The sequence below is a fragment of the Falco peregrinus genome, chromosome 1 (assembly GCF_023634155.1).
Source record: "Falco peregrinus isolate bFalPer1 chromosome 1, bFalPer1.pri, whole genome shotgun sequence".
Lineage (NCBI taxonomy): Eukaryota > Metazoa > Chordata > Aves > Falconiformes > Falconidae > Falco > Falco peregrinus.
Genome location: NC_073721.1, coordinates 60,383,396 through 60,404,903, shown reverse-complemented (window position 1 = coordinate 60,404,903; position 21,508 = coordinate 60,383,396). Strand labels below are relative to the sequence as shown.

At 44.1% G+C, this 21,508-nt stretch overlaps 1 protein-coding gene across 3 annotated transcripts in view; it reads left to right on the top strand.

The window, feature by feature from the left end:
• Positions 1–21,508, top strand: part of LRP4 (LDL receptor related protein 4) — an 84,087-nt gene that overhangs the window by 24,809 nt on the left and 37,770 nt on the right. For all 3 annotated transcript variants that reach the window (XM_055793847.1, XM_055793846.1, XM_055793848.1), the window contains exon 2: positions 16,265–16,411. In XM_055793847.1, the coding sequence (XP_055649822.1) occupies positions 16,265–16,411 (147 nt within the window). The remainder of the gene's footprint in view (positions 1–16,264; positions 16,412–21,508) is intronic.

The window sequence follows — 21,508 nt, the reverse complement described above, 5'->3', positions numbered from 1 at the left end:
CTGTCCATGAAGGAATTGTTCCCGGTACCCCACCTGAACCTCCCCTGGTGCAACCTGGGGCCATTCCCCCTTGCCCTGTCGCTTGTTCCGTGGGAGCAGAGACCGACCCCCCCCTGCCCACAGCCCCTGTCAGGCAGCTGCAGGGAGCGACCAGGCCCCCCCAGCCCCCTCCTCTCCAGGCTGAGCCCCCCCAGCCCCCGCCCGGCTCTGGACACGCTCCAGCCCCTCAGTGTCCCTCTGGCCGTGAGGGGCCCAGAGCTGAGCCCAGGGCTCGAGGGGCGGCCTCACCCGTGCCGAGCGCAGGGGGATGGGCACTGCCCCGGCCCCGCTGACCGCGCCGTGTGGGACACCAGCCAGGGCGCTGCTGGCCTCCTGGGCCACCCGGGCACGCGGGGGGCTCATGCGCAGCCCCCGCCGGGCAGCCCCCCCAGCCCCCTGCCCCAGCCGCAGCTGCGGGGGCTGCTGTGCCCCACGGGCCCCCGGCGCTGAGCCGCGCCGCCCCTCGCACGCTTGGCCTTGGCTCCCCGGCCCGGCCTGCCCAGCCCCCCCGAGCCCCCTGCCCCCCGGCAGAGCCGCTGCCCCCAGCCCGGTGCCACCTGCGAGCTGCCTGCGGGTGCACCTGATGCCCTCATCCAGATCACTGATAAAGCTGTTAAACGGGGCTGGCCCCAGCACGGAGCCCTGGGGAACACCACTTGTGCCTGGCCACCAGTGGGATGTGTGACTCCATTCTCCACCACTCGCTGGGGTCGGCTGTCAGTTTTTTAACCCAGTGTAGAGCACACCTGTCAGAGCCAGGAGCAGCCAGTTTTTCCAGGAGATGTTGTGGGAAATGTTGTCAAAGGCCTTACCAAAGTCTAGGTAGACAACATAGTTTCCCTTGGCTACTAAGTGGGTCACCTTGTCATAGGAGCTTTCTGAGGTGGAAGTTCCTGATCTTCCTTTTTCTTGTCCTCCATGTCTGGTCACTTCCATCAGAAACTACCAGTGCAGGTTGTGTCCTCACTGGCTTGGCTTCCTGGGAAGCTACTGTCAAAAGCAGGAGTCTTCATGCTTAGCTCCTTCCTGTTGGGAAAAGGAGAAGGGAAAAAAGTCAAAATGGGAGTATCTTTAAACTTTCTTTGCATAGACACTTGGATTAGATTGAGTGTTCAAGGGAAGAAGGGTACTGTGCTAAGTCCCCCTACTTCATCAGTAAAATGGAGAACAACGTGAACAGACAGGATCTCGCACTGTTTTCAATGCATCCTCTTCGTGAAAAGAGCGCGCTGCAGGACGTGCTCCTGCAGGCAGTGTGTACCACCGCCCCCGAGAATGTGGGATCTGCCGAGATCCCAGCCAGGGAGACTGCAAATATCCGCCTGCTCCTAGCTGGCCAAGGATGACAGTCAAGTTTCATGGTAACTCAGCATTGACACAGCCAAGGAGTCAGGAGTGACAGAGTTTCCTCAGGTTCTCATTCTGTATTTTGGATGTGGAGAGGAAGGTAGATGAGAACCACTGTAGTTGCAAAAAAACCTATGAGCAAGTGGGACCTAAGAATCTGCTGTTCATGCAACTAAATGGGGGATTGGACAGGGGAGTCGCTTCTGCACAAAAATCTTCCTTGTTGCTCACTTCCCATGTCTTGCTGCTTGTGTCTCTTCTGTTTGTGGCTTCCCTTCCTTCCTCCCTGCCACCTACTAGCCCTGCCGTAGTCCTTTTCCGCAGCTCTGTTAACGTTTAACAAATTTTCCTCCAGTTCCTATGTTTCTTTTGGCTGTAGCTCAAGGCAAACTCCCCAGATCCAAAACTAATTTAGGGCTCTGAGCAACAGTAGCATTTAAATGTTGGCTTTGTGCCATCAGGCGGGCAGCCTCTTCACTGCGAAGAAATCTAATTCCAGTGTTTATTAGATCAACAGTGGCCTCAGGGCTGGACTTCCTTTAATGTTGGCCTTTTAATAATTGTAAGGCTAATACGGGAACTTGGGAACCCCCAAGAGGGTCTCAGGAGCCTGACTTTGACCTTTTTTTGGGGAAGTAGAACTTGGATCTGACTTAATTTGGGTCAGGGAGCATAGGGGAGCAGACTGGTGAAGTGGAGCAGGAGGTGTTACTTTGACTTCCAAAGCAACGTGTGTAAATCCTTCCACATTTGTGCAAGAGTGACTTTGATTTCCTGCAAGTTTGTTTTAATGAGCTCTCTGGGGTAAGGACCTAGGTACAGGCAGGGCAAATTGTGCCCTGCTTAAGAAGTGGACTGGGACCACGTAGGATCTGCATTAATTTCTCAGTTTGGCCACAAGTTCTTTGGGAAGTCACTTAGGGCTCAGGTTTCCAAGCATGGGGAGTGCCTGCAGTGGGAGGTATGCGCACTTAGCAATACCCAGTCAGGTCGAAATCTCTTTGGCCAGATGCGTAATGATAGTTAGATGTCTAATTCTCAAGTGATTTTAAATGACTTGAGCACCCAAATACTTGCAGATCTGTGCTGTTTGGCTTCCATTCTCTGCTTCTGAACTGAAGATAATACTTCCCAGTTTTTAAGAGCTGTTGAAATTGTTCATTAGTAGGAAAAGGCACTTGGACACTAATAGTGGAGGCCACACACGTACCTACAAAGACATGGTTCCGTAATTAGGCTGGTTTGCTTTTTGTGCATCTTCCTCCCCCTGCCTCAGTGCTGTTGCTGTTACTTCGTTGAGGGTGAAACCCAAAGTGAGGTATGAAATTGGCTGCAAGGGATACTTTGGTGCTTTTCACTATTGTGGATAATTTTTCTGGGGTGTGAATACGAGCGAACTGTGGAGCTTGTGGATTTGTAGAGGCAGCACCTGAGACTTCCAGTTGAAGCAGAGGAAGAGTTTTGTGACCACTTTCTAAGCGTTGCAAAGGAGTCTGAAGGCCAGGTGCTGTGGGAGGTATAGGCTGGTGCTTCATGAGCTGCTTAGAAAGCAAACGAATGTGGGTGGGCTGAACAGGGGCTGATGTACAGCATAGCTGCCCTGCAGTAACCCCAACACCGACGTTCTTGTTCTTCCTGTTGGCAATTGGAATACTGGAAAGGACTTATCCCATCTGAGCCCATAAAACATATTTGCATTAAGCTTGTGTTTTTGAGTGCACGTGTGTGCGTATATATATACGTATACATATTAAAAAACCCATTACTGGTAAAGGTTTCTTTTTTACTTTTCAGTTAATACAGCTCTCCGGTAGGCAGCACAGTTGCTGTGATGCCTCTGTGGTTGTGTGGTACCTCTGTCTTTGCCAGGCCCAACCCTGTTCTTCCAGCTCAGTCTGGCCAGTTAATAATTGCCCCTTTGCTGCTCATCCTCTGAGGGCAACATAATATCATGTGTGGGGTTATTTTTTAGAAAACAGCATACAGAACAACTTTCTTTGTCCCAAGATAGCTTCATTTATCTTGTGGTTTGTGCTTTTGAAGTCCTCCTGCCTGTGGGATTGCGAAAACGAGCTTCTGCCTCCTTAGTGCCACAAAACCACACTGTGTATCCTATCCCTTCCCTGGAGAACTCCTCTGCTAAGCAGAGCTGCTGTGGTTGGCTTCCCAGTCTCTCGTGTGGCAGAGCTGGAAAGCTACAAAGCTCAGACGCTCCACCGCTAACGTGATGGCCTCTTTATAGAAGACCAAAATAAACTCCTTAGAATGACCCTGTAAGAGAACAGTCTCTGTCGTGTCCAGGAACCTGGCCTTTTCTATCGTGCTGTAATGATGGGAAGAATCTGACTGCAGCCCACAAAAGCCAAAATGGGCTTTTTTGGAGGCAGAATTTGTCTTCTTGCACTATGTGCCTGGACAACTGCAGTCCAGCTAGAACATTAGGTTCCCTGAAGAGGAGGACTTTACAATGCTTGCATTTTTATCTCCTGAAAAAAAGTGTATGACTATCCATGTTGATGTGTTCTGGGACTGATCAAACAGAGGAACTTGGCTTTTGTCTTGAATAGGTTAAATGAACAAAAGAATGCTCTGAGTTCTAGTTCTGGAGGAAAGTTGGGCATATGTTCTGAAGAGCAGAATGTCCTTACTGCTAGTCCAGTGCCTGGAGCATCTGAAAGATGAAGAGGCTGGCTGATAATTTCCTGTGGGGCAAACATGTTTAGCGTCTTTTGGAGAGCCAATGCAGGGTGAAGCCTTGAAGGCCAGGTCAGAAATGTCTGCCGAATGTGTTGTGAGCAAGGTTATGGGTGCTTTGTAAATCCAGAGAGCACTGGACAAGCACTGATGCGCTAATTAACAAAGGTCCTAAATGGGGTGGGAGAAGAAGGTGAAAGCTCAAGAAGCTTCTGAATCTAAAGAGAAAGGAGCCAATCTGTCAGATAATCTGTGGTAAGGAGGGGGGACTGGATGGGATCCTTTGTGTTCTGAATTTTCTGAAGTATGTTTACCAGGCTTTAATCCTTGCAACCCAGCTCAAAAAATACCACTTGTAGTTTTTCTTGGTTCCCTAAAGCCTCTGAGTGCTACTTTTCAAGCAAAGATGACAGCAGTGCTTCCTTCTCTTAGCTGTCCTCTTTTGACCGCTTCATCTTCCTTCCCCCCACTATCCTGAGACAGCTTAGCTGCTTCTGAAGCTGCAATTAAACAGCTGCAATTAAACAGGTGCAGTTTACAGAGAGTAGATTAAAATAGATTGGCATTAATTTCAGTTTTCCTTAATGCTGTGACCTGTAATTGGCTCTTCAGTAGCATCTGCCAGAGTTGGAGGCCATTACTGTTTATGTGGCAGGAGGATGCATAGCTATCCTATATGGAACTGGAAACTGAGTGGGTTCTCTTTTGCTTGGTTTTTAGCTTGAGTCAGGTTCAGTTTGTCCGTGCACAGTGAGATGACAGCCGTGTCTTTCCTAGCTATTAAGCAAGGGATTCAGTGAAATCCCAAAGGTGTTCACAGCTCGGAAGAGGATGTGACAGAAATGGGAGCAGAAACAGTATGTTGGAAAAGTACTGAAAGTTTATTTGCCTTTAAAGTTAATACTTGGGTTAGTTAAACTAAGGGAAGTGAAGGAAAATAGGGAGGAATGCATGGATGCAAATTAAACCTTTGTTTTCTCATTCTGCTGTTATGAGTGACAGATGCCAAGCTGTTTTTTGTTAGGTGTTGTAGGTTGTTTGCATTTGTCTCCATTCAGTGAAGGGGGAGGATTGGAAAGCTCCCGAATTTCTGAGATAGCTCTGAAGTTCTGATTCTTCCAGGTTATTGCCCAGAAGTGACAGAGCATATCCTTGCTGTGACTGTAGTAAACCTTGACCTTCTGTAGCTGAGGTAATGTAAGGCTCGCTGTAGGGTAATAGCTTCAAGTATTTGCTGCTTTTGCCGACTTTTGCAGGTGGGTTGCAGCTCTTTGCTTTCGTGATCTGCTGACACCAAAACCCAAATTACCTAGTTTAAAGTAAACTTGAGTAGATCTGCGGTACGCTTGAGGGACAGCAGTGACTGAATCAACCCTTTCACAAAACACTGCCTCTAGCAGCAAGAGCAGGGGTCTGTTCCTAGGGGCTTGGCGAGAGCCTGTGTTGCCCAAATTCTTCTTTCTGAAGGCTGGAAGTGACAGCATTTGATTAAAGTGGTGCTTTGGCTTTAGAGGAGTAGGTGCGCTTTTGTTGTCCAATATTTAGAAAACATGGATATGGATCTCATAGCTGCCCCAAATTTGTACATCAACTGCTATCACAGGAATATCTTCTAAGATGCATATTAATTGAAGCTGCTTAGGTTTTTCCTTTTGGACCATTTCTTGTCTTCTCCAACAAATGCCACTAGTGCTGCTGTGTCTCTGTGCCTCTTTCCCTTTGTTTCCCCATTTTAATTTATTTGGAGAAGAGAAGGATGAGAGAAATCCATCTCTGTGGAGTAATGATTAATGAAAGAGTTAAAGGAAAGCTTATGGAACTTGAGAATACCAACGTTTTCTGTCTGTAACAGGGGAAAATGCCAGTGTTTCACTAGTCCGGATCAATATCTGTGGCTTATCTCCGTGAACATTGATATAGTAGAAGGATTTCTGACTGCTCCATGAGCTTCGTTCTCAAGAGCTGTCATGCTAGTAAAACTCTTTGGTGACTAGAGTAGGTGAAATGTTATTATTATCTCTTTAAAACAGCAGGTTCCTCCTCTAGCTGGCACTTGCCAATTGTCTGGTATTGTGAAGGTCTCCTGGTAACATTTCTGCTGTTGTTCTATTATTTTCTAAATTTTAGTGTCTACTGTACTGCATGATTCATGATAAATGAGCAGTAAATTGTTCACAATCCTTATGGGACAGGAAAGGATAGAGGCTGTTAGTGTGTGGTTTAAAAAAAATATAATTCAGTGAAAGAAACGGAAAGTTATATGTCTCATGTTGGGGAGGTGACTAATTCTTATGAAGCATGATGTAGGCTTAAGGTGGTATTTTGAAGTGTTTGTCTAGCGTGTGTGTATTCTGAAAGTGTCTGAGTCACGTCATTCTGCCTGCCAGGCCCCGGTGGTCCAGCGAAACATCCCCGCACTGTCTAGAGCAAATGATGAAATTTCTGAATGATGTTATGCAGCAGCAACCTTTTATTATTCTCTGCATTTCTGAGTGGTGTTTCATTTCTGTTTAATGTGCGTGAGTGGAATGGTCCTGCATGACAAGAAGTTGAGTGCTGTGGGTGAGCCCTTTGTATCTGTCCCTTGGATCCTTCGTTGTGCTTCTCTATTGACATGCAGTTGCACAGGAGCTTGCAGCTACGCAAGGAAATGCCACCCCAGGCTAAAATCAGCCAAGTATGTTTCTTGATGGCATCCTTCAGGTATCGCTCTGCACTTCATCATACAATACGGATGAAATGCACACTGCTTAAGAGAGATGATCTACTGATAATGAAATGCCAAGGCTGAAGGGGTGCTTTTGGTAGTAACAGGAGGAAAATTTCACAAGATGGGAAGCGTAATGATCTTGCTCCTTGGAATCCTGGTTTATATGTAGGAAAAATTAATTAGTCCACAGAGAAAATGTAAATACGTGGGTTAAAAGGCTTTAGGAGGCTGGATCTCTTCCAGTAAGGGCCTTGGAGGTGAGAAGCAGAATGTCAGAGATGGTATACTGCAGCTCATGACTTCCTTTGGTCTTTGTTTTACCAAGAGTCTGTAAAGGTGAAAACATGCTCCCACTATCTAATTAATTTTTGAACACACTTGTAGAGAGAGTGGGAGAACCAGCATCTTGAATTGTGATCTTTTGAAACGCTCAAAGCCCTTTCTAAAAGATGTCTATTCCTTTTGACATTGGACATGACACCTGGAGCGGGCTGGTACAGTGCTTGGTTTCTTGGATGGCAGCAAGGCTTGGCAGGCATGCAGAGCTACAGAACAAAACCTGCATTTTTAACTCCTGCCAGCCACGAATGTTTGAGGGAGCCTTGTAGTTAGGGAAAATGGGACATTTGCCATTTAATGGCAAGTTAATGTGCAAAAAGCATCACAGTATAGTCACATTTTAACCAAAAGATCAGGAAACTAGCGTAGCGGTTTACCAGGTTCTTACAGAGCAGTCCTGGTGTTACCAGGAAAGACCTGCATAGGAATCTGAAGGGAGAGCCAGGGGAAAAGTCACTCAGATACGATTTTCTGCTGTCTGACCTTGCCTGATAGAATTCCCCAGCTGCTTCAGACGGTTGTCGTCTGCCTGGTACTCCTTGCCTGCCTTTGGGCTGAGATTTTGATGTGTTTGACAGGATTTGCTCTTTCTATACTGGGACTTCATGGGTTGTCCACCATGAGCTATTTCCATAGGCAACTGAGGTGTTGCTCAGTAAACGGAATCATGAAAGTTCTGTTTAGGAAAAAAAAAAAAGAAAGCACAGAATTGACAGTTGTTGCCTTTTGTCTGATGTCAAAAACTAAATATTCATCAGGGGGGAAAAATGCCATGTTGGTTCAGGCTTCAGACAGAATCTGTTTGAAGTCTTGAGGGAGCAGTGTGCGGTAACACACCTTTGATAAACATTTTGTTTCTGTGGTTAGAATATGCTGTTTAGTTTCCCTATATCAGCCTCAGTGTGGAACTGAATCTTATATACCCGTTTTGTGCAGGGAGAAAGTTTCTTCTCCATGATGTGACACTTAGGCATTTTTAGCCTAAAGTCATGTTTTGGGCTGCCATATTGTGTCATAACATAAACTAGTGGCTAGCTTGTCTTTCATTGCTCCTTGATTTTTCCAAGTATTGCTGCCTCCCAGATTTTTCTTTTCATTTGAGTATCTGCTTCAAATTATTTTCCACCAGATGCACTAGGTCTAAAAAAATATATATTTTTAAGATTGAATCTTCATTTCCTGCCCATAATTCTAATAATCTAAGGTCCCTTCTATATTATTTCTTTTTCCTCTGTGGCGTTTGCAGAAGAATATTTCCTCTTCCAGTATCATTTGCAGGCTCCTTTAACACGATACTTATTCTCTTTTCCAGATCATTAATGAAGTTATTTAATGGGACTGGATCTAATGCTGATCCCTATGATACCTACTAACCGTCCCTACCCCCTGCAGCTTGACTTGCTGCCATGTCTCATTATCTTTTGTTTATGGTCCCTCAGCTGATTTTTTGGTCTGTGTGTGCTGGTAGCCGAGCCAATCTGAACTAGTTTTTGATGAGGATCTCATGGCAATAATACTGTCCCTTCAGCTGCCCCTTCTTTTCCAAGACTCTGGTTATGTAGAAACACACATTAAATGTTAAACCTTAGTACGCTGTGCTGACATAATAGTAGTATCCCCACTTCTAGAGGGGAAGAATTAATTTTGTCAAATGCTGTAAAAGATACGGCTAGAGTGAGGACAAGAATCTAGAGACCTCAGTTACAGTCACGTTATTTGTTGCAAGGTGTTTGTTTATGACTTAAAGGATTTGGGAGCAGAAGCTGTGACAATTACTTCTTGATCCTTGAGTCTTTTCCTGTTCAAATCAAATCATCCTTTGGTATTGCTTTTTCAATAATTGTTTTTATAAATGCTGTCCTATTCCCTGGGTGCAGGGTGAGGTTTTCGGTGGGGTTGGTAGTCTTTACTTCTGTGGGATCAGAATCGGGCCCCAGAGACTCAAACATGTTTTTAAGGCCTTGTATCTCTTGACCCATGTGGTGTTACTGAAAAAACGGCTTCTGTTCCAGGCTTCTGTTCCAGTCTCGCTCCACCTCGTGCACACACCCATTGCACCAGCCACTGACTCAGTCTACATGCTTGTTGCACCCCTGGTTTTCTTTGGGTCCCTGTCAGTGGACGCCCTGTGGAATTTCTCTTCCTTATGCTTCCTATTCCTTGTGGTCACGTCAAGTGTAACGCTTTTCAGGTCTAACCTGCGTAGTTGTGAAGTTTAATATGAGAACTGAAGGGCGGTTGTGCTCGATAGTGTGCCTCTCCCTAGAACTTTGTTCAGCCACGTGTTTGAGAACCAGCTGGTGCAGGACTGAGGTATCGCTGTGTTTGCAAACTTGGAGGGGAACCTCTAAGCTTGGGAAACTTTCATCCTTACTCAGAGACTGCCAATAGAGGCACAATACTCAATTACCAAAAAGCTGTGACATCTTCAACCTCTCTTCTCTGGCTGGTGTGGTTTTGTTGGGTTTTGGGTTGGTTTTTTGTTGATTTTTTTTTTTTTTTTTTTTAACCTTACCACTATCACATTCTTCCTCAAACCAAACCAAAACAGTTCTGTTGAAACTTTTGAAAACTTTTGGGTTGCTTTTCCTAGTGAAGTTCGTTTTACTCTAGGCAGCCATCAAATACTTGGAAGCTGTGTGGGTACCCAGTCAGAACTGCTTCAAATGCTTTTATAATGGGAGTTGTTTTTTTTTAAAAAAAAAAAAAAAGAGAGAGAGAGAAAGGTCTGTTGGCTTTTATCAGCGCATGGTGCCCCTTCTGACATCAGTCTGTTGTGCTGTAATGTTGCCTTTGTGTCTGCCAGCAGAGCTCTGGGTTTAAACAATGGTCAGCAAATCCCTCTTCTAAAGCTGGATTAACTGTACTTTCCTTCAGTGGAAACTGCTGTTTGGGTAAGAGAGGAATCAAAAATTTTCATTTTTCCCTCAAGATAGGCAAGCAAAAAAAGCTGAGCTGCTTTGCTGTAGAAACACTGAGGGAAGTGCTGGATGAAGCAGGAAAATGTATCAACTGAACTCTGTTCCAGGCCATCTGAAATGTCTGCCCTCATCAAGGTGTGTGTGGGATGGGAATGCAGAAGCGAGCCTGCCCTACAAGTGGAGTAAGAGAGCAAATGGTATCTCACACAGGCCTTCCAACAACAGATGTGCAAGGTGTTAAAGAGGCTATTAACGGCTATGCTACAGAATTCACTATTTTTAACCCCAAATAAACAAATCGGATGCTCATGCATTCTTAAAATACAGAAATAAGAAATGAAGTGGATCTGTTGAAACCAGGGCAAAATACTCTGATACTTAGCCCAAATTTGTTCATAAGTGCTTCTGGTGATATCCTTCCACACTTTCTCTGCGGCAAAAAATAATGGCCTTATATCCGTCACTGTTAGGACCTGCTTTCTCTCTTTTTTCCTTTAATTCCATTATTCATATTCCGATTATTCTTCAAAGTCCTGGATTTTTCCCTCATTGTCACTGTTAACTGTCAGATATTCGTACTGTATTGTCATACCCGTTCAATATCCACTTACACCTTCTGTCCTCTGCCAGGATTTTTGTATAGTAGGACTAAAATCATAAAAGCTGGTGCTGTCAACTTTTTGTTGTTTTTTTTTTTTCTTGTGAAGAGGTTGCAGAAAGATCTCTGCCTTCCACAGAAGGTCTTGTGTATGTCATGGAATGCTGAGTTAGGTGCCTGTCTGTGGAGGTGAAGGAACACACATCCCTGTGTTACTCAGTCCTGGACCAAAAGGATGATTGTTCTTTCCAGAGGCTTCTGATTCTGAGCTGAACAGTCTGCAGCTCTAAGTCATGCCAAGTATCTCATAGTTCTGGGTTTTCTAAACCTGTTGGTGCTGTTTTCATTGCATTACAGAACTAAATGGATAATTGGCCATGGTTAACTATGCTACCCTGTGTTACAGGTACATGCAGAACTGCAGGATGGCACAAGCAAACTGATGGCTGTGAATTTAATACTACTACAACTTCCAAAAATAACAATAAGAATTCCTGTGTTTGGATGAAGGGGAAAAGATGCCACTAACAGGGTGGCATTGAGTGGAAGAGTGTCTTATGTAGTTGGTTCTTGGGACCTGGAAAGAAAGACAATGTGGAAAGGCAGCATGGTGTTGACCATAGATCTTTGGCAGTTGTTCATGCAGTATTCTTGGTCAACATCCAGTTGAGGAAACTTCATCCATATTACAGGACTGTGAGAAAATCCTGCTATTGCTAGAATGCTGCCAGGGCCTGGCAGAGCTGATGGATCCTGAAGAGCAGGAATGTGTTTCTTTCAACGTAAGAAAGAAATTTTTTTACTGTAAGAACATCCATTCACTGGAACTGCCTTCCCAGGGATGTGGTAGAGCTCCCATTGCTGTAGGTTTCAAGACGTGATGGAACAGGGTGCTAGGCAATCTCATTTAGGCTCCCTTTCCCACAGAAGGTGGGACCAGGTGATCTTTCCAGGTCTCTTCCAGCCTGGGCTGTTGTGTGATTCCATGATGAAGCAACAGCCCGTAGAAGGTTGAATTGCTATAAAATAGTGATAAAAGCTGCCATCTGTCATTATTTTTATTGAAAATAGAATTAGCATATCTCCTTTTGGAAAAAAACATGCCATCAGGACTTAAAACAGTGTTTTCACTCTCCTCTAGAAATCTGCGGTCCCTAACAGAAACAAAGGCTACAGAGTTCAATTTAGTAATTATTTTGTCTGCTTAAGCTTCCTTTGTAATGTCGATGTTTCTGTGGATCTCTGGCAAATACAGGGCTGTTCTGTAACAGCTCTGAGCTCTGAGCAAGGGACCTCAGCAGCAAAATGAAGCTTTGTATATTAGGTTTTTCTTTATGGGCTGTTTGACCTAATGAAGAGTTGTGGGGGGAGAGGGGTTTAAAAAAAAAAAGAAAAAAAAGGAGGAGTAACAATTTATTGATTAAGCAACCTCCCCTAACCTCCCCGCAAAAGAAAGATCTGCAGAAATAACAGGGTAGTTATTTACTTTTGCTTTTCAGCCAGAAATGACATAACTGTTTTGCCAACTTTAGACATAAAATTACAAAGATCCTAACTATCTTTTTAAGGGTGAGAGGGGTGGGGGAAACCACCCTCCCTCAGGACATGTTTCATTTGTTAGATAAACATGAAGATGGGGAGGGTGTTTGGAAGGAATCTAAAGAAACTGACGTGCCATGCTAAATTTAAGGTGATGGCAAATGTTAAGTACGAGGCCTGTGTTTAGGCTGACTTCTTGTTTTTAAAATCTGGAGGCTTTTTGTATAATACTTCGCTATGAAAACTGTTTGGCTACCGGATCCTGCTGCTATCGCATCTGGAGGAAACCAGCCTGCAGCCAGTGAAGATGATTTTTTGGTTGCTTGTACCTATGGGCAAGTGAGAGAGTAGGAAGGTTGTGTGGTGGCCACACGAGGTATCGAGAGGCCAGGGAAGTTGAGTGGTGGCAGCTCAGCACCTGGCTATGCTTCTGTTTAGCTTTTGTGTATTTTGTATACATTGCGTTGTTAAAATATGTTGGGGGTTTGCCTCCTGTATAAGTGAAGCGATTTTTTGAGTATAGAGAGTTGGTAAAATGTCCAAGCCTGCAGTGTGATGAAAAGTTTTAGGTAAAACATTTGCCCTGGCTAAGCCCAGAGGTACATCTCATTGGTCCTGCTTCAGAAGAATGTGCAGAAATGTAAGTAGATATGTCTGCTTTGATTGTTGGTCCAGTTGCTTGAACAGCAAGGGCTGACTTCTGTCCTGTTTCTGGACCCCTGGCTAACTGGGATTGAAATGTGACACTGGAGGTTTGTGTGCGCGCTTGGTTAGTCTTCTGTCCCACGCTCCCTACGTCCAACAGGAGCTCGATGTTAGAGTCTTTCATTGAGGCTTCTCGCACCAAGTGCACTATTTCCGCTGGTCTTTGAGGGAGCTGGAGAAAACACACTTCTCGTCTTCATCCTTCCTGGCCCTCTACTGTTACAGATACAGTTACAAGGTAATGTCACCAGAGCTCTGAGCACTGGGAAGTAACCATGGGACACCAAGGGTGAAACACTATCCACATTGAAATCATTGAGAAAATTCCTGCTGTCTGCAGGGGGTCGTCCCAGGTTTCATTCAAGCTGTTCTTTTTACTGGATAAAGAGTAGTCACCCAGGATTGGTTCTGCTGGTATTGTTTAGAGGCTGGAATTAGCGTGCTTTCTGAACAATAGTGTGCTTTACTTGTCCAAGTTTAAGACTAGGGTAAATCATCGTTTATAAAATGGATCATTATAGTGACTAGAAGGTTAGTTACTCTAAAGGTCACACAACACAAAGCATTAGACTCACAAAGGTCGTAAATTGGACTGGTTAAGCAAAGTATGTTTATATAATAGTGCTACAGATAGAGGCTAGTGCATATGAGAGTGGTGTTATCTGGGTCATAACATCTCCTTCAGCTTCCAGCAGATTCTGTGGCATGGTAAAAACACAAATCAGAGACGATTGATCAGAGCAGCTTCAATGAGGTGGGAAGAACAGATTTAATACGTGTGTGTGTGTGTGTGTGTATATATATATATATATGTAAACTGGTACTAATAGCAACTTTTGAAGATAACTGTGTGTTTGACAATACAGCAGATTAAGTTGCAGTTTGCAGATTGGGACAGCTGCACTAATTCTTTCTGTGCTGCTGCAGAGCTGTACATCTATGCTGCTATTCAGGAGCTAAAATAGCTCACTTTTACTCTTTCCCCAATGCTCTCATTTATGCTTATCCAGAAATAAATTATTAAATATATTCCCCTAATTTAAGAATTGTTTGCCTTGATGTTTGATCATTTCCTGTTGGTGAAGCTACCCTGGGACATGGTGGAGCGTGGGCCAGGCACAGCCTGTCACTAGTACTTTTACATTTGTCTTTTTCTAGGGGTAATGAGGATGATGATTGTCTTGGTGTACTCCAACAGGAAGGGGTATTGGAGCTTAAAGTAGCTGGGATCAATGCTTTGGGGTAGTGTTGAGGATAGTGGAGAAAAATTGCTTTGGAAAAGGTGATTTAAACAGCAGCTACCTCAGATGTAATATACAGCTAGTTCTGCCTTTCTGTATAGTGGTAGGCAACAGCAGGAGGTGGCTTGTCCCGAATTTCCTGTGCTGCCAGTTTAGAGGAACCTGTTAGATTTTTGGGGAGGTTTGTGGTTCTTCTGAGTTTCCTTGTGTTTATTTCTAACAGTTGGATATGCTGCATAGATGATGCATTGCTTTTTTTTAGGGATGTCTATGCTGCTTCTTTCGCCTTCTGACTCTACATCACCCACTCGCCATCTTTTTTGAGTCAGCCTTTGCCCAGGCCATACCCGCTAAGTCCTTTGAGGATCCTGACCACTCTGCCCTCTTTCATTTACCTTTCCTTCTCCCTGTTCCTTTTTCACCTTACATTCTTCCTGCCTCTGTCCCTCGTTACACCAGATATTGGCCGCTTTGTCTAGCTGATACAGCAATACCTTGACATGGATGTTTTCTACTAAACCTTTTAAAGATAACTCGTAGCGGAGATGGGGGAAAGAATAAAAGGTTCTTAGAGGCATGGCAGTCTGTGAAGGGAGGTCCCACAACCAGCCTGGCTGGCCCAATTCAGCAGCTTGTGGATGTGCTTGGCATGTTGCAGCAAGGTCTTGCAAGCTGCAGTGTAGCAGCTGGGAGCAGGCAGCGGAGACCGACGGGAACCTCCTCAGCCAGTTTTGTTGCAGAAGGAGTTTATCATGGAATTCTTCTGCCAGGAAGAAGTGCATCCCCTCCAAACCAAAGTATTAGCTTAACTTGCATGAGTGGATGTATCTGCTGGAGGGAATTCTGCTGTTGAGAGAATTGCAGAATAGTTACATACAGTTTTGCAGTTACAGCTTTTCTCAATTAGAATGGAAAATAAGAAAATTTTGAGGTTTTTTCTTTTTTTTGCTTAGGTTGCTACAGCACATGGTTCATCAGTGATACACTAGATGTAAGAAATGAGATTAAAAAATTTGGAAATAGTTCAGGATGTATATAACTCCCGCTTGGGGCAGGTATCCCTCTGTACTGCATTCCCTATGATATATTGTTTAATCTGAGAGCTTTAGGTTGGTTAGAATTGCATACAGAAGGAACCATGCAAAAAAGAATCCAGTCACAGACTAACCTCAGGGGGTTGCTGATTGATAGAATAAGCATTTGTTTAACAGTGATATTGATTATATAGATTGTCTAGATAATGTCAGACAGAAGTTCAGGCGTGACCTTTTCCTTTTCGAGCGGTGGGCTATAGCCTGTTGTCTCTCAAGGCACAGATTTATTAAGAGAATATGTGGGATAATACTATAACTAGTTGCATTTGCACAGGGGTGAGAGTCAAGAGTTGTGTGGAGTATTGTTCTGCAGCTGGGAGAGGAGAGAAAAGGGTTGGGAGCTCCTTAAGGTGACTTAAAGGCTGGAAAAAAATGTTGTTGTCAGATTATATATTGACATTTGGACTGCATTTTCTTTTGGCCACTTTGTAGAGTTGAAAATGCTCTTCTCTTTTATGTATGTCAGTTATGCATGGGGTAATGTCACATTTTAATCTCTACAGATAAATAAGAAAGGATTATTTTTCTTTTCTTTCACTGGAGTCTGATGAAATGTTAGAAGTGACATGTAAAAGATTTGCATCTAGAAAGTTCAGGGTCTGAGAAGATCCTAGATAATTCTCTGAAGTAAAATCTTTGCTGCCCTTTCTGTTGTGGTGTCAGGACTAGGTGGAGCAGCAGCAGCACTGTGCTCTTGGAGACGACCGAGTCTGTAAAATAAAAAGTGTTCTGATACCTGGGATTCCTTGAATGTGGTTGTGACTAGTGTCAAGTCATTTTTCAGCTGATTCCCAAGTCTCTTTTTGGCAGGTTGCTATTTGCCATTGCCTTCAAATAGCCCCATTCCAGGAAACTGCGCTCGATCTCCTATTTCAGCAGCACCAGGGGGGTGAATGGTTCCCTTTGCAGCTAAGTGTGTGTTCATACATTTAGTGTGATCATGGAGAAGAATTATTATGTCGCTTTGTATTTAATGCATTTACCCTAAACCAGATCTCTCAAAATTACCTTTTTTTTCTTTGTTTGTTCCTTTCCAGGTGTTACAAGTAGCACCGAATGCTCCTGTGGACGTAATCATTTCACATGTGCTGTCAGTGCTTTTGGTGAATGCACATGCATCCCTGCCCAGTGGCAATGTGATGGTGACAATGACTGTGGGGACCACAGTGACGAAGATGGCTGCAGTAAGGAAACCATTTTTGACTTGTGTTTGTGGAAATCGAATGCCTTAACTTTCTCCCTGCAGGTGCTTCTTTATAGGCACCTAGTTTTCGTGTGACGAGTGTTTAAGACTGTAGATAACATACTTTTGGCTGACTTCAGTACTCGGTCTAACAGAGCCAGCATCCACTGACGCAAAGCACAGTGAATGCCCAGCTCTGCCTTTTGCGGTTGGTTTCAGGTAGCTGTTGGATGTGAATGTTTTAGATGGAGAGGAGGGACGGATGGAAGTACCTCTCTTTTCCCACCCTTGCAAAAGTGCTCTGTGAACTAAATTATATGGTTTTGCTGTAAATATTAATGGAAAATAAATAAGCGGCGTGAGGAAGTGTATTGAGGGTGTCTGCCCTCTTAAGTAACGTTCTAGTTTCTGTCTTGGCTGCCCTTACCTTTCCTGGAGGGAAAGGTAAACACTGTAATAAAATTCAATGCTCTTAGGATCTGCTGAGAGAAGTTACCTTGGAGCTACTCTGTATGCACAGTGTCAGCATTTGTGTAGCTCAGCCCAGCCAGGTGAGAACTGAGAAGTGTCACTGTTGGTGGGTTTGGCGTGACAGAGATGAATAGAAAAAACCTCTCTCCCTGGAGCCTCAAGTAAGTTGCTTTCTTGCCTCATCTCTCTGGATTCTACAGACCGTGGTAGAATTGAAAAGGATAGAAAAAAAGGCCCAATTTCCTGCAACTCCTTTCCTGAAAGTTTCCCTAGAGCTGAAGAAGTAAGGCTGCTGTCAACGAACGTGACTGAGGGATTTGTCTTCCTCTGTTGGATGTTTCCCTAGCCTTCCCTGAATTCCACTGCTGACTGCTGTAAGGAAAGAAGCTTTCCTCACCTTTGAGATACTGTTTTGGAGAATCTCTTCTTCCTTAAGTGTGGGAGATCTCAACCCAGCTTTGTGAAAATTTCTTCTCACTTCATGTTTCTTAGAATTTTGCAAATAGTGAGCAACGTGGAAGGCTTGGCTGAAAAATGGGGGTTTGAAAAATAGGTTACCTGCAAACTGAGGTGATCAGTCTTTGGTTTAAAGATGATTAGTGAAAGGGTTATTGGGCAAGGAAGTGACCTTAACTGGAGAAATCAAAGAAAGTGGAAGGAAAACCTGTGTGATTACATCAAACAAAGAAAAGAATTTGGGAACTTGCCATACTTAAGAAAGAGGAGATGAGGAGCTGGGAACTGAAAAGATAATATTAAAAGTCTGAAAAGAGTGGGAGAGAGGAGGCTGGACTCAACGGCACAGGCTGAAAAGGGGAAGCTGAGCAGGAATAAGGGGCTTGAGGAGGTAAGGAATATCCAATAACTAAACTGGTTTTGCTGGCTTCTTACTGAGCACAGGTGGTGTTGTGTTTTGTTTGGGTTTTTTTAAGTTTTTTTGGAGTAGGGTGGGGGAGAGGAATTGGGGGGCTGGTTTATTGTGTGGTTTTTTGGTGTGTTAGTTGGGTTTGTGGGGGGTGGGGAGTGGTGTTTATAAGGGGAAGTCATGCTTCACAAATCCATTGGAATGCTGCGAGGGAGCGAGAGAGTCAGTAATGATTTAGACAGGAGATACTTGTCAATAAGGTCTACTTTGCGCTTCAACAAAATCCAGCACCAAAGGTGTTTAAATGAAGCAGGTGTGGTAGGATTGGGGGCAGGAGGGGTAAGGCCTTCCACAGGTTCTGGCAGGAGATGGTTCAAAGCTAACGAGTTGCTTGTTCATACAACATATACTTCAGCTGTGGATCTCCTTGCCACAAAACATCGATTCTGAAATTTCAAATGTTCTCAGATAGCAATCAGAAAAGGTTATGGATCTAAAATCCTCTGAGGGCTGTTAAAGGTGAGTATGCCACCTCTTGTTTGGGAAGCCTTTGTATTACAAAAAGAGGCAGATTTTGTCTTCTGAGGAAGAAATTTCCTTGCATGCTATGTTTTTACACCCTTTCTCTAGGCATCTGCATCTTGGCACCCTGTCTATCTCCATGGCCTGGGCAAGAGGAACCTTTTGGTCTTGCACAGTAGTGCTGTCGTTACGGCATACCCCTAATACTTGAAGGAAATCTGGTCTATACAGATTTGAATGGAAGCTGTGCAAACTAGGAAGTAGTAGTGAACTGCAATCAATCTGCTGGTGCTGTCAGGCACTGGAGTTTGGGAAGTGCATGAAGTAGAGGCAGACAGCCAAGTGAGACAGAGAATGTAGGGAATGGGGTTGACTTCTGCCTTCTTTAATTAACAGTTTCTAACAAGGCAAAGGGAGGGAGAAGACTGAAGCAAAGGGAGCTGTCTAGAAAACAGCATGTGTAAGATGGGAATGTCTGAACATCTTATTCAGAAAACAACTTGTGCTGTAGGTCTCTGCAGTTTGGTGGGAGAAGTAAACCAGCATGTGCAGAGCAGGATTTCACAAGACAGGAGGGGAGATAAAGAGCTGCATTTATACAGAGCAGAAAAGTGATGCAAGGGGAAGGACTAGTATATGAGCTGCATTTTTAAATATTTCATTGTAATAGAATAAATACAAAGAGGGGACCGTTTTCAGCTGACAGCCAGAAGTACTTTTAAGTGCAATTCAGTGGAAAGAAGAAAGCAAAATTAAAAGTTAAGCAACAGAGCTAAGGACTCTATAGAAATGGTAAGTGCGTGGCTTCACGGATATGCAAGGTTGCAGTGGAGGAGCCCTAGGAACACTTACTCCTTTGAGCCTGCTGAATCTTGTCCTGAGTGTCTGCTCATTGCGAGTCCAGGTATGTGATGATATTGTCAGCTTCTAAGAACTAGATCAGCTCTGCAGTGTAGGATCATGGTAGTTGTCTGTGCTATGTCCTGTCTTGCTTAGATGTTACTGCACTGAAAACTTTTTGCTAGAGCAGATCACTTGCCGAATCCCTCTCTTTTATTTGTCATACCGGAGCCTTGTGAAGGTGTACTCATTTGTGGGGTTAACCTTCCGTTTGATCTGTTTGCTGGCTGCGCCAAGCATAAAGAAAGCAGCAGGAGTGTGAGAGCAGGGGTGGGGTGTGAGCCCCTTGGAACAGCAGCTACAGCTTTAAATCAGTTTAAGCTTCTTGCAAATCAGCACTGATGCTTGCACATATTAGGTGAGATTTTCTTCCCTTCCCCGGCCATCTGTCTGTGACATGCATACAGAATTCCGGTTGGAGTGAAATTTTGGACAACTTCTGTGTTGTCCAAACTTCTCTGTTTGAACTTGATTTATTTTTTATTTCTTTTTAATACAAATTAAAATAAATTAATATTAAAATAAAGGTGAACTTCTTAATGCAAATACTGAGCTGTAGGTTTGAGTTGTCCTGATGAAGTCATCCTACAAGCCACAGATGTATTAAAGTTCTAGTTAAAAAACTAGTGAGATTCCTCAAAAACAGTGGGGCTAGTCTTTGTGCTGGGTTGAGCCCAGTGGTTTGTTCTGACTCACAAACCTAAGTCTGTGCAACCACGTATATGGACTCTTCTGAGATGCTAGAGCTGTTGGGATTCTTTTTCAGCTGAAATGGAAGTACAGCTCTGAGTTTTAAAGACGGGAATTATAATATCAAGTAGATGTTTCTGATCAGAGGTACGGACAGAAACAATTGCAAGGAATCCCACGTTTACACTGGTCTGCTGCAAGCTAGTTTTACAGAGTTACAGGATTTTCTTTCTTCTCCTGTGAATGTCCTAACTTTCCAGAGAAATAAAGCTGCAACCATGCTTGTTTCAAGGTCTGCTTTTCCTTCAGTCTGTCAGCTCATCTGTATACTGTAAGCTGATATGATGACAAGAATGAGTTCCTGGGAGAGTTCTGTCTACTTCCTTGGGAAAGGGAGAGGACGGGAAGACATTGGACTGCTGGACTCCTAATTAAGCAAGAGTGAGACATGGGATAGGAGAAAAGGTGAAAATTACATTAGCAAGTCAAGATTCAATCTTGCATCTGCGTCCATATAGCACTGCATATGCTTGAGTAGTTGATTGGAGTTTACTAAGTTCTCTATTAATTTTTTCTAGTCTTGAACTGGTAATGTATCATTTCAGTCGAAGAATAACAGATAGCTTGAAACACACTGTGTTTGAAAAAAAAAGGCAAGATACTTGGCAGTGAGTGAGAGGAGCTGAAGCTAAGAAAAAAAAGAGCAGACACAGGGAATACTTCTTCCATTTGAGAGAGATTTTCAGTTTTGAGAGAAATTTTTAAAATGTGGTGTGTTTTGGTTTTGTTCCCCCCCCTTTTTTTTAATGTTCTGTTGTGAACTATAAAACAAATTCCCACTTTCTGATTGAGTTGCACTATGTTTTTTTATCAGCTGTTGCTCTTTCTGCACACCCCAGACATTTTCCACCTGGATTGGTATCCTTGGAATGTCTGTCTCCAGGTATTTTCCCATTGTTTTCTGGAGAGCCCTGCCTCTGCTCACCTGGCTGTGACAGGAACAGTTTTTCTTGCAGATCTGAAGCCCTGCCGTGATGGGAGCCAATTATTCCGTGACATGTTTGCTTCCTGCTCTGGATCATGTTTACAAGCCAGAGTTCTGTAGTAATAATAGTAATAAGCAACCTCCCAGCTGTCACGCCAGCTTCGTAGACGTTTCTCTGGTATCAGCTCTCTGGCTCGGTGACAGTGTCTGGCTTGGAAGCCCTTGCTACACATGCACAGAGTAGCTCAGCTGCCTTCCTGCCCTCTGCCAACAGAGGCTGCTTTGGACTGTCCCTAAGGCAAGCCGCGTGCGAGCGGAGGAATGGTTTTCATTCTGCCCTCCCGCGTGTCCTTTGAAGTCCAGCGTGGTGTGAATGAGCCTTACTTCCCGTGGCAGGGGTGAAAGGACAACTGAGTAAACTTGGCCTGAGGATTGAGAAATTGTTCTCTTTCTCCTAAGATATGCCAAATCCCCCTGTAACCATCCCCCAGTACAGCCGCCTTGCTCTGAATTTTGGATCTGTAGCATACGTAATCAGCTTGGAAATGTGTAGCTCCTTGGGACGCAGGCTTGCTTGCTTAGCTCTATGCACGGTGGTACAATACTTTTTCATTTAAAGGGACTGAAGAATTTACTCCTTTTACCTTAAAGCTTAATGGAAGTGG